Raw genomic sequence first — 12,488 nt, 5'->3', positions numbered from 1 at the left:
CATCCCGATGAGACGGCAAAAACCCTGACACGGGAGGACGGCTCAGCAGCGGGAAGAGCCGCGCTATGGACAGAGGGACCCGCGAGGGTGACAGCGACCTCCTGGGGAAACCTGTGGGTCAGGTGACTGTGGCGCAAACCTTCAGCCCTGTCTACCCAGTGAAACGGCCTTGAAAAATGAAGACAAAGTACTTTCAGACATAAAGGCGGCCCCGCGCTCCGAGAAAGACAAAGTCCTGCGGCCGCAGGCGGTGCCAGGTGAGCCCTAGGCGGCCCGGAGTGGGGGCAGGCAGGGGCCTCAGTCACGACCAGGGACAAGTCCGAGCTGAGCATGAGATGGGGTCTCTGGTCCCACCAGGAAGCACAGGACTCGTCATGGTCGACGCGGACAGCGCTTCTCAATGAGAACAGTTTTTACAGCTTCCACGAGAAACCAAGACTTAGAAGGGACAGTCACTTGTCTGAAGCGTCAGCGGAAACCTCGGCAGCTTCCGCAGAGCCCGTCACTGACCTCAGCTCCGTCTTTACTCCTGGGGAGGCCCTGACACGCACGTCTCCTTGTTTTTAGAGAGCGAGTGATTTGGTGTCTAAACGCCAGATCCAGCGAAGCCACGCCCACTTCCGGTTACAGGCCCTACCGAGCCCCGGAACGCCTTCATCCACAGCTGAGACTGAACCACTGCAGCGGACCACTGGCCCAGGTGGCCAGAAAGCACCAGAACCAGGCGGGCCCGGCAGGCCAGGGTCCACACGGCCTCCGTCCACTGGAAGCCCACCGTGTGTTTACCTTATAAAACACATCAGGCACGTACTGCTCACTGCTGGACTCCTTGACGTAGCCGAGCTCGGGCGCGTCCTTGCAGGGCAGCAGGCAGTCGTCCCGCACCAGCGCCATGCACTGGTTGGACACCTGGTACCCTTCAAAGTGGACCTGGTTGTCCGGACCGCCTGCAAGAGAGACCTTCCGTGAGCATCCATAGGACATGCAGACAAGCCCGCATCTGCTCCTCTTTAGACCAACAGAGCAGACAAGCCGACAGGAGCCTGTTGTAGCTAAGATTTCAAAAACATCCAACAGCATCTTTCCAAGTGGCTTGAGCACCAGGCCTTGAACACAGGCATGGAGCCGCCACAGCCGCACCTCAAGCAGCCCCACCCAGGGCACCCTCTCTCGGAATCCGGGAAACAAGATGGTAAACATTCTCCAATATCCGCACAAACTCAGCTCAGAGTCAAGTCCTGGGCTACTGGTTTGGAGCCTGCCTGCCAGCAAGCTTTCGTTCCAGTGAGGGGGATGCATCTGGAGGCAGGAGGTGGGAGTGGGCGAGAGGAGCAGGACAGAGCCATGGCAGCGAGAGCAACGACAGCACCGGCGTCACCCCACGCAGCCTCTGCCTTGGAGAAACCTGCTGGGCCAGCGGCGCTGCAGCGTGGCCGCCCAGGGCGCCGCTCTCCCTGCACCTGCATGGCCCCCACACGTCACTTTATGTCCCTCAATCCCCACCCGGAAACCTCCAGTGACAGTTACAGTGACAGCTGAGGCCGAGTGTCAGAGCTGCTGAGTGGGGTGTGGGGCCAGGGAGACCAAGAGGAGCCCGTCATCCTGAAGACATGCCTTTGGCCACCGAGTCACTCCCTACAGAAACAGTAATTAAAGGGGCAGGTTGCCCCGAGCCTGTGAGAGCCGAGAACAGCAGATGGGGGGAGGGGTCTTAAAATCCGGAAGGTGCTGGTTGCTCAGCAGTGGGGAAGGGTTAGCGGCTGTAGCCGAATGTCCTCAAAGACAGCAGACATTGCTGAGCTCAGGCAAGTCCCACACAACCAACAGCTATTCACAGCCCAATGGCCTGGAATGGACCCGCACACCCAGGTAGATAAAAGCCATTTTGTTGTTAACCCTCACCCAAGGATGTTTTTCCATTGATTTTTAGAGAAAGTTGAAGGGAGGGGAAAGAGGGAGAGAGGGAGGGGGAGAGGGAGAGGGAGAGAGAGGCATCGATGTGAGAGAGACACATCAATTAGTTGCCTCCCCGACGGGCCCTGATCAGGACCCAGGGATTGATCCTGCAACTGAGGTACGTGCCCTTGACAGAATCGAACCCGAGACCCTTCAGTCCGCGGGCCGACGTTCTATCCACTGAGCCACACCAGCCAGGTGACACCCCCATTTTGATGACGGGATTCAGGTCGAGAGGGTCTCTGTGTAGCTGCAAAAGCAAGCATGCAGCCTCCATCCCGGACAAGGTCCCAGGAGGACGACGTGTGACCTGAGGGAGCGTCTCAGCTCAGAGCTTCAGTCACTTCGCGTCTCAGGAAACTAAGTGAAGGACGACAAGTGAACAAGCGACGTTCACAACGAAACGGTCTTGACGATACCTGTGGCCACGGCAGTAACGAACTTGGACCCGAAGTGCCCGTCCGGGGAGAGCCGGCACATGTTGGGGTGCTTATTCTGGAAGTCCCCCGCGGTGATGCACTCCTCTGCGCTCAGGAAGTAGGTGTCCTGAGGAGAGAGCACGTCATGGTAGCCTCCACGCCCCAGGAGACACTGCGGCCCGAACTGCAGCTCGTCGGGAAGTGGGGCGAAACCAACGCCCACAGCCTCCTATGAACCAGCCGCCCAGCCGAGAGCCCCTCACCTTGTTCCGACTGTATCGGACGGTGCCCTTGCGCGTGTCTTCAGAGACGAGGTCTGTGAATATCCAGCCGACCTGCGGACCACGGGCAGAGCCTGAGCCTCCCCCAGCAGCCAGGCCACACCTGGGCCCCAACCTGCTCAGCTCAAGGCGGCCACCCTCCTGGTGCAAACAAGCCAAACGCACTGACCCGCCAGCCAAGTTCACGCCCAGCCCTGTGCCAGGTGCAGGGACCCCACGGTCAACAAAAGGAACAGACTGTCCATGGGAACGGCACCTGCGCCGCCGAGAGGAAGCACATGGCCGTGTCCAGGTGCTGTAAGAGCCCCGGCCTGGAGGGGGCAGCACGGACAGCACCTTGGGGACTGCGGGGAAGGGAGCGCCTGAGGTGCGGGGCGAGAACCTCCGGCGCCAAGGCACCCCAGCCCGTCCTCGAGTCCCCACAGGGGTGGCCTCCGAGGTGCGTCCTGCTGCCGTGACGGTCTGCGCGCTCCGTGCCGCTGGCCCTCCCCTGCCCGCGAGCCTCCAGCCTTCCTGAAGCCGATGGGCTGGGAGGCCACGGGCTGGATCGAGGCTCACACCCACTCCCGTGCCCTGGGGGAGCGAGCTGGTGCCCAGCTGCTCGCCTGCACAACCCTGACACAGAACTCTTCAAATCCGGCTGCTGCACACACGACCAGGCAAATTCGGAGACAGTCATTTTCCTCTAAAATGCCCAGATGGCCCTGGCCGGCTTGGCTCAGTGGATAGAGCATCGGCCTGTGGACTGAAGGGTCCCAGGTTCGATTCTGGCCAAGGGCACATGCCCGGGTTGCGGGCTCAATCCCCAGTGGGGGTGTGTAGGAGGCAGCCGATCAATGATTCTCTCTCATCATTGATGTTTCTATCTCTCTTTCCGTCTCCCTTCCTCTCTGAAACCAATAAAGAAATATATTTTTTAAAAAATAAAAATAAATAAATAAATAAATAAAATGCCCAGATGAATGAAGAAAATGAGACTTAGAGGACAGGTGTGAGTAAGCAGTGGCGAGGACACAGCCACAACCAGCCTGAGCTGCATAGGCTGGGGAGACTGTCGGGAGAAAGGCACTTAGGTAACTTCAAATCCTCCGTGGTAGTCACGGTTACCAGGAACTACACGCGTGTAACAAATACAGGTCAGAAAATTATATCGAGGAAAACGTCCAGGACTAAAACAGAAACATGACCCTGAACGGAGATGCTGACCCGTCAGAAACGAAGGGACATCCTGCTTACGACAGCGAAGTGCCTTCGCCGACACTCCCGCCTGGAAAGCACGTTTCCCGTTGTTCCGTTGCCGCCAGAGGGAATGTGCTCACTGTCTACACGGGTCTGGCAGGAAAGGGACTGACAGCGAGCTGCTAAGCTGTGCTCCGACCCACAGGTAGCTATGGACCCACCTTCAAGGTCCCAGCAACCTCAGAAGGATGTGATGAGACAAACTAGGTCCACAGGCTCAGCAGGCAGCTCCCGCCTCCCAAGTGCTTCCCGCCCACACTGACCAGGGAGCTCAGTGCCCACGGAAGAGGACACACCTGCACCAGCCCCATGTGGAACATGAGCACGTGGCGGGCCGTGCCAAAGGCAGCCACAGTGCAGGGGGGAAGAACTCCCGCCTGAGGTGTACGCAGCAGGGCAGGAGGACACAGCCTGGCAGGAGGACGGGGTCCCCCCCATGAAGCCGTCCCCAAGAAGTGTGGCTGGCGGATTTCAGTGTCACAGCCCTGCGCTGGGGTCGTACATTCTATGCTCAGGGACATGTTTGCATTGAGCGCTGAATCAGAGAAACCCAGTCAACACCGCGAGGCTGCAGACAGGCTGCCTGCACCGACGGCGTACTGCTGGCGTGAGCAGCTGAGGGCTCCGTCCGGCCTGGGCCTGGCCACGCTCCCTCCCGATGACCCCACCGAGCCCGGCTCCACGGTACCTTCCTCAGGCCGAGTTTGGCAGCGATTTCATCCACCACCTCGGCTTTTGGGTCTTCAAGAAGCTCCAAGCTGTTCTGTGTCCCGATCTGTCGGCATTGAAGGGAGAGGGGTCAGAGGAGGCTCAGAAGAGCGCGGGCCCCCACCTCCACCCTGGCTTCACTGTCACAAAGGAGCGCTGGGTGCCCCGGCCTAGAGGGGGTGACAGCAGCGGAGAGGACGCCAGGCCGCCAGAGAACGCACACAGCCCAAGCCGCTTCCACGCGTCCCTCGGCTGCATGTGCTTCCGAACACGGAGACCTGATGCCGCAGCTGAGCCGCCAGGAGGGCTGTCGGGGCTCAGGAGGGCGCTCCACGGGGTAAGGTCCTCTGCGGGGAAGAGGCTGGTTTCAAAGCGCTCCTGATAAACAGGTTCACTCTGGCTGCCTCCTGCCCAGCCTGCTGGCCCAGCCCCAGCTGCCTGCAGGAGGCGATGCTCGGGGGCCTTGAACCTGCCCTGGAAGGCAGCTGTGGGTCAGCAGGAGGAAGCGTTGTGCTGAGCAGAGGCACAGGCCGCAGAGCCAGGACAGCGCGCAAGCCCGGCCCGAGCTCCCTGCCGGCACCTGCCCACCAGCCACACCTGGAGAGCCACAGAGCTGCCTGCTGCTGGCACCCCCGTCTGGGACCATTAATCCTTCGGAGCAGAGACCAAGTCACACGCAGGACAAACCTGAGGACCCTGCTCGCACCATGTGCAGCATGAGCTTCAACGCCTAACGAGCTGGAGGTGCAGGGTCCGCGGGGCACCCCCAGGACCCAGGGGCTGAGGATGCTGGAGCCGTCTGGGCGCCAGAGGGTTCTGTCCTGATCTCCTGCTTGGTCTCACTCTAAAGGAACGTGGGGATCCTCCGCAATCAGACTCCCTCACACCGAGCCGGGCCCAGTGCCGGGGGGGGGGGGGGGGGCACCAGGCTCTTCTAGAGGGGTCTCTGCTGCCACCTCGTCAGGGAACCACACAAAGGCGTGGCCACGCACCTCATGGCAGCTCTCAGTAAACGGGAGGGAGGGAGACTGCACTCAAACCTACTCACAGGCACAGCCACGGAGGCACTGGCACTGTGGGCAGCCCAGGCCTGCACACCAGCCACGGCCACGCGCCTGCGTCAGACCCTGGTTCATGCAGAAAGGAGGCGGTCCTGGTGCACTCTCCAGGGCAGGTGTGCCCAGTGCGAGCAGACCCACAGGACCGAAGGCTGGGGACAGTGAGTGCCGTGTGTGTCTGCTTACATTAAAACAGTCAGACTTCGGCAACCTAGACTAGAAACTGTTACAGGTGGCACTACCTGCAGGGGAGGGAGGGCACAGAAGAAGGAAATGCCTGTTTGCAGGTCTGACGTTAGAAATGTGCAATTCCCCCCCCCCCCCAAATATATAGCAAAGTCACCAGAATGTTACACAGCGCACCGTGTACCAGCACCCCGCTCAGCTGCCAATGTCTGCTGTGCTCCACCATCCCGCGCCCTAGCCACCCCCAGTCCATCTTATTTCTGTTACAGCTCATGATCCAGTGCAGACACGAGTACACTGCCTCCGCGTCAGGGGGCACTGCTCCCTGGAACTCATGTCCACTTATATGGAAAAGCAACCCTTCGCTACTCAAACTAGAACACAGCCAATGAGCATGAGCCATAACTGACTGGTAGCATTGTTGTACGGAAGGATCTTCCCAGTAACTTTACTTTTCTTTTTTAACTTCAATTATTACTTATTTTTTAAACCTTCACCCGAAGACATGCTTACTGACTTTAGAGCGGGGAAGGGAGAGAAACATCCACGTGAGAGAGAAAGACCGATCAGTTTCCTTCCCACACGCACCTTGACCAGGGATCAAACCACAACCTAGGTACGTGGCCTGACCGGGAATCAAACCTCTCGGTGTATGGGACGACACTCCAACGAACTCAGCCACACGGCCAGGGCCCAAGTAACTTTAAGGCAGAGTGACAGCCCCGGCCGGGGTGGCTCAGTTAGCTGGGCATCATCCCTGCACTAATAGATTGCTCGTTCGATTCCCGGTCAGGGCACATGCCTGGAGTGGGGCTCCATCCCCAACAGGGCGTGCAGGAGGCACCAACTGAGGTTTCTCTCTCACATCAATACTTTCGCTCTCCAAAAATCAAAACCTTAAAAAACTCACACACGTAGTAACAGGGGTTCCCTGGGGACCCTCCTCTCCCACCAAAAAAGCCTGATCCTGTTTCCAGGCCACACCAGCGGCCATGCCGGGGCCGTGTTCTGAGCCGTGGGGGGGCAGGGTGAAGACCGCATGACTGTTTCCGCTGTGCCCGGAAGAGCTGAGCCAGGGGAGGACACACGGGGTAAGAGGAGAGGGAAGGACTGCGGACACTCTGGGCGCAGCTGATGGCAATGGACTGCAGCTGGCAGGTGAGACACGAATACAGTGTCGACGTCCAATGTACTTATGTTGACAAACGTACTTGTCACGGAAGAGAATGTCCTGATACTCTCTATGTCCATCGGGGAAACACACACTGAAGTATTTAGGAGCCACGATCTTCCTCTCCAGTAATTCAGAGAGTAAGTATCGTGTGTGTGTGTACGTGTGTACGTGTGTGCGTGTGCGTGTGCGTGTGTGTGCGCGCGCAGAAACAGACACAGGGCAAAGGAGCTGCCATCTGAGAGCCCACACAGCCTCACGAGGAAACGCAGACCCACCTGAGGAGGCTCGTAAATGGCGGCCACCTCGGCCCGGATGCCCAGGGGAATGTCCTTGTGCTCCGTGTACCGCCCGTACAAGTACCCGAAGTGCTGGTTCCCCGTCTTCCTCCAGAAGTCCAGGAAGCGGTCAGCAACCGTGTGATTCTCAAACATGATATTGTCCACATGTCTGTATTTCTGTAGAGTTAACAACATGCGGCTAAGTAAAGACATCCCTAAGAAATAAGTAGCCTTTTTAATTGTTTTTTAATATATTTTATTGATTATTTACAGAGAGGAAGGGAGAGGGATAGAGAGTTAGAAACATCCGTGAGAGAGAAACATGGATCAGCTGCCTCCTGCACATCCCCCACTAGGGATGTGCCCGCAACCGCGGTACATGCCCTTGACCAGAATCGAACCCGGGACCCCTGAGTCCACAGGCCAATGCTCTATCCACTGAGCCAAACCAGTCAGGGCAAGTAGCCTTTTTAAAATTAAATTCATTGGGGTGACAATGGTTAATAAAATTACATAGGTAAAAATAAATAGCTTTTACCTGGCTCTACACACAAACACACACACACACACACACGTGCGCGCACGCTTTAGAACAGCGGCTGCCAACCTTTCGGACCTCGTGGACCTCTGGCTGGCGACCACTGCTTTAGAATGTGCTCTGCCCTTAGGACCACTTCAGATTGCAGTGCAGTGGTTCTCAACCTTCTGGCCCTTTAAATACAGTTCCTCATGTTGTGACCCAACCATAAAATTATGTTCGTTGCTACTTCATAGCTGTCATGTTGCTACTGTGATGAATCGTCATGTAAATACCTGATACGCAGGATGGTCTTAGGCGACCCCTGTGAAAGGGCCGTTCGACCGCCAAAGGGGTTGCGACCCACAGGTTGAGAACCGCTGTTCTAGTGGGTACGTGGGGGAGAGGGGTTCCTAGCTAAGTTAACTCAAATGAACCTTGCTGGGATTTCACCTAAAAGGGAGGTGTTCAAAGTCTCTAGAGCAGCGGTTCTCAACCTGTGGGTCGCGACCATCGGAAAACACATACAGCACATCAGATATTTACATGACGATTCATAACAGTAGCAACATTACAGTTATGAAGTAGCAACGAAAATAATGTTATGGCCGAAACCGGTTTGGCTCAATGGCTAAAGCGCCGGCCTGCGGACTGAAAGGTCCCAGGTTCGATTCCGGTCAAGGGCATGTACCTGGGTTGCGGGCATATCCCCGGTAGGAGATGTGCAGGAGGCAGCTGATCAATGTTTCTCTCTCATCGATGTTTCTAACTCTCTATCTCTCTCCCTTCCTCTCTGTAAAAAATCAATAAAATATATTTAAAAAAAAAAAAAAAGAAAATAATGTTATGGTTGGGGGTCACCACCACATGAGGAGCTGTATTAAAGGTTTGCGGTGTGAGGAAGGTTGAGAACCACTGGGATAGAGGAAAGAGTCGTTCTCAAAAAGAAAGAGAACGAGAAGACAGCGGGAAGGACAGGAGGAGGAGGAGGAACGGTTTCCAGACGGACGGGGGTTCCCTGAGGAGCAAGCGCGGCCGCAGCGGCAGGGAACACGGTGGGCTGTTCTCGGGGCAGGCAGGGCCCCAGTGGCAAAGGCCAGAAGAACCCCAGTTGTCCTGGTTGTTTCCCTCCTGCTTCAGCCCCGGGCAGGCGCCCCGAGAGGGTCCAGGACCCGCTTCCCGAGGCCCCAGAGACGCGAGGGCCACGAGGCCGAGCCACAAGCACGGAGTGTCGGGACGGCCACGGGGAAGTTTCGCCTCCACACAAGCTGACAAACAGGAAACCGACGCCACCCCTGCTGGCACGAGCTTCAGGGTGCGATTCCACCAGGGGCCCCTCCTCGGCCAGCTCCCCTCCAGGGCAGTGTCCACTCTCAGCCCCGGAGCCCGCCCCGCGCTGTCACTCACCTGTCTGTTGAGCGTGATGGCGCTGGGCTGGCACTTGGTGCAGATCCCGTTGGGCCACGGGAGGTGGCCCTCACACCCCGATTTAATCTTGCAGCTGATGTTCTCCAGGGCAACAAACTTCCCCCTGAACAAGAGCCAACGTCATCAGCCGTGACAACAGGAAACGCTCGCGGAGACTGGCAACAACACTCAAATACCATCTACTCTGAACAGTTCCGCGGGGCGGGGCGAGCCATAGAGGAGCAGCAGGGAGTGGCGGCTGGCTCCTGTGCACTGGACTCCAGGCCCGCCTCGCCGTTCCCACTAAACCCTTTGATTGTCCCCGTCCCGCTCTAATTCCCACGATGGCTGTCAAGAACACTGGTGAGCCCTGGCCGGCGCAGCTCAGCTGGCGGAGCCTCATCGCCTGCACAGGAAGTTCAGGCTCGATCCCAGTGCGGGGCGTGCAGGAGGCAGCCGGTCAGTGGCTCTCTCATCACTGATGTTTCTATTTCTCTTTCCCTCTCCCTTCCTCTCTGAAATCAATAAAAAAAAATTTTTTTAATAAAAAATATTTTTTAAAAAAGAATACTGTTGAATATCCTTTGATCTAACCTGTATCCCTGAAGGGAAATGCAGTGCTTTTTAAGTTTCATTAATTTATCAGCGACATTCACTGTGAGACACATACCTAGAGGTTTGTAAAAATTGCTTTTTCTCAGGAAAGACTGATTAGGATACACAACAAAGACATCTTCACTCTGCTTTTGGCCAAAACAAAAACTGTGGCTACAAGCCTGCCAGCGAGGAAGCACGGGCCCTGCTCAGAACATTGGGGCGAACCCTCTGCCCGTGTCCTGCCCACAGAACGGCCCCAGCACTCGGCCTCGTCTCACAGCCCCGGCCTCTGCTCAGAGGGCGAGTGGAGCGCTTGGCGCTCGCAGGTTGGTGACAGGAACAAACGTGCCCCCGGATCCCAAGGTCCTGGACCCAGACGAAGAAAGGCTGGCAAATTCACGCCCCTGGTCCATAAACTTCCACAGCTTATCCCACTGACAGGCAAGAATGGGTGTCTGGTGGGAGTTTTTTCTCCTGGCCAAACATTTTTAAAAGTCATTTTAGGATGTCAGCGGCTGTCAGAGCAAAACGACAATCAGGCCCCACGATCTGCTGACTCGGGCGGGAGTGAGAAATCACAGCAGGATGTGGTCGACAGAAGGTTCACACAGGCAAGGACTTGACATGGTTGAAAAGACATCAAAATGGTCTGTCTCCAGCCACCATCACGGCCTGCACTCACGGGAAGAGCCGCCCGTGCCCGCCTGGCTGACCCTGCAGACATGGCCAGCCCGTGCCAGCGCCACCGCTCCAGACCCACAGGGCTGCTACACACCAGGCTCCGGGCGGGGGGGCTGACGGAGGCGGTCCGACGTGACCACGGGTGGTTTTGTTTTTCCAGAAAGCAGAGCAAAACTCAGACGCCAGCCACGACTGGCCACCATCACGCCTCATCTCATCCACCTTCAGCACCAAGTGGCCAGGGCACTGTCTACCCAGGAAAGTTTGGGAAGTCCCTGGGGCCTCCACAGTGGCATCACCAGCCTGGCATCTGCCCCACACGCCAGGCTCTGGGCATCAGTTTCCACCCACCTGTTTCTTTTCTACAATCAGGCAAACCCATGAGTCCAAGTGCGTTGGGCCCAGATGCCATCTTTGCTTTTCTTATTTATCTGCCCGGTGGCTTCAGCCACCACCTACCAACACACAGCAAACTGTGCCGCCGCCCGCAGGTCACTTACTTGTCGGCGCCCCCGGTCAGCTTCCGGATGTAGGCGTGGAAGGACATGTGCTTCACGGGCGGCTCCAGGTGGTTCAGGTAGTCCTCGTCGAATGGCTGCCGAGACAGAGCGGTCACACACCCGCGGTCCCACCTGCTGGGGCTGCAGGCTGGCGCGGGCGGATCAGTGTGGCAGAAAGGGCCAGGCCCACGGGCAAGGGCGGGCTGGGCTGGCTCTCTCTGCCACTCTAGGTCAGAACCCACCTTTTCTTTGGGTGCCTATCTTTTCAAGATGGAAATGGAAATGGGTCTCCATTAAATATAAAATGCCCTAAGGCAAGTAAGATTGGGACAATATTTCCCCAGAAAGTCACAAGATGAAACAAGAAAGAGAAGCCTCGTGGCGACGGGGCTGCCTCTGCCGTAACTCAGCCTAGCCGGGTGCCGTCAGCACTATCACGGTGACTCTCACTCTCACCAGACAGATCAGCGGGCGTGGGACTCAGGGCGAAGCAAATCTAAAAGACGACGAGCACAGAAGTGCCTGGCGCAGCTGTGTGTCAGGGTGAAAGGATGGCCCAGGAGCCCCGGTAAGCACGGCCCTTCATCACAGCAACACAAATGCTGAGCCATCCACAATGCACCCCGAAGGCCGCCGCCATAAATAAGGGCTCGCCTCTGTGCCTCTGTGCGGCGGGCCCTGGCGGGATAACGAGGCCCAGGGCAGTAAAGAGGCAGGTCCTCTAGCCCCGAGGCAGTGCAGGGCTCCGGGAGAGCAGGAACCGCTGCAGACTCACCTCCAGAGGAACACAGTGCACGCACTTGCCCAGCGGCCCATGGCGGCACCTGCGAAGAGCGCAGGGCAAAGAAACACAGTGGTTAGCACGCCTGTTGCCTCCTGCCGCCTCCCGGTGCTTCTGACACTAACAAAATCACAGGGAATGGGTATAAAGTCATTTAAATAAGTAAAAATCTTAAGCAAATACTAGAAACGGGTCCATGGATACGGCAGACCCCGACAGAGGTAGGTAAACAACTCTAGTTTGGAAAAAGCCCGTAGAGGATGCCTGGCTCGGGTGCAGTCACTTCGGGCAGAGAAACCTGGGAGCTGTGCCCAAGCCACAGTGGATGTGCACCCGGGCACGAGGAGGACGGGCTGGGTGAAAGCCCAGTGGTCCCTCCCGGCTCAAATAATCCTTTTTTTTTTGTAAATCCTTACCTGAGGGTATTTTCCATTGCCTTTTCAGAGACAATGGAAGGGAGGGAGAGGGGAAGGGAGAAACGATGTGAGAGACACATCGATTGCTTGGGCCTGTACGCCCCAGGCAGGGTGCCCTGAAAGCTAAACACGAGGTTTCCACTTCCAAGAGACAGAACCCTCTTCTCCAGTCTCTCCCGCTCCAGCTGAGAGGTCAGCAGCAGGGTTTCTGCAATGGCGCTTTCCTTCCCACTGACTGGTGCCGGCTGGCGCTCTGAGCGCTGAGCCACGGGGCCAGGCTCAGTCAGAGC

The 12,488-nt window shown here is 57.3% G+C and overlaps 1 protein-coding gene across 3 annotated transcripts in view; it reads right to left on the bottom strand.

The window, feature by feature from the left end:
* The window catches only part of NPLOC4 (NPL4 homolog, ubiquitin recognition factor), a 29,708-nt gene that overhangs the window by 8,855 nt on the left and 8,365 nt on the right, over positions 1-12,488 (bottom strand). For all 3 annotated transcript variants that reach the window (XM_036338998.1, XM_036338997.1, XM_036338999.1), the window contains exons 5-12: positions 11,777-11,825; positions 11,002-11,096; positions 9,224-9,347; positions 7,297-7,476; positions 4,584-4,670; positions 2,639-2,710; positions 2,376-2,502; positions 787-947 (exon numbers count right to left, since the gene is read on the bottom strand). In XM_036338998.1, the coding sequence (XP_036194891.1) occupies positions 787-947; positions 2,376-2,502; positions 2,639-2,710; positions 4,584-4,670; positions 7,297-7,476; positions 9,224-9,347; positions 11,002-11,096; positions 11,777-11,825 (895 nt within the window). The remainder of the gene's footprint in view (positions 1-786; positions 948-2,375; positions 2,503-2,638; positions 2,711-4,583; positions 4,671-7,296; positions 7,477-9,223; positions 9,348-11,001; positions 11,097-11,776; positions 11,826-12,488) is intronic.

The sequence above is a fragment of the Myotis myotis genome, unplaced genomic scaffold (assembly GCF_014108235.1).
Source record: "Myotis myotis isolate mMyoMyo1 unplaced genomic scaffold, mMyoMyo1.p scaffold_m19_p_17, whole genome shotgun sequence".
Taxonomy (NCBI): Eukaryota; Metazoa; Chordata; class Mammalia; order Chiroptera; family Vespertilionidae; genus Myotis; species Myotis myotis.
This window is presented reverse-complemented; position numbering and strand designations above follow the sequence as displayed.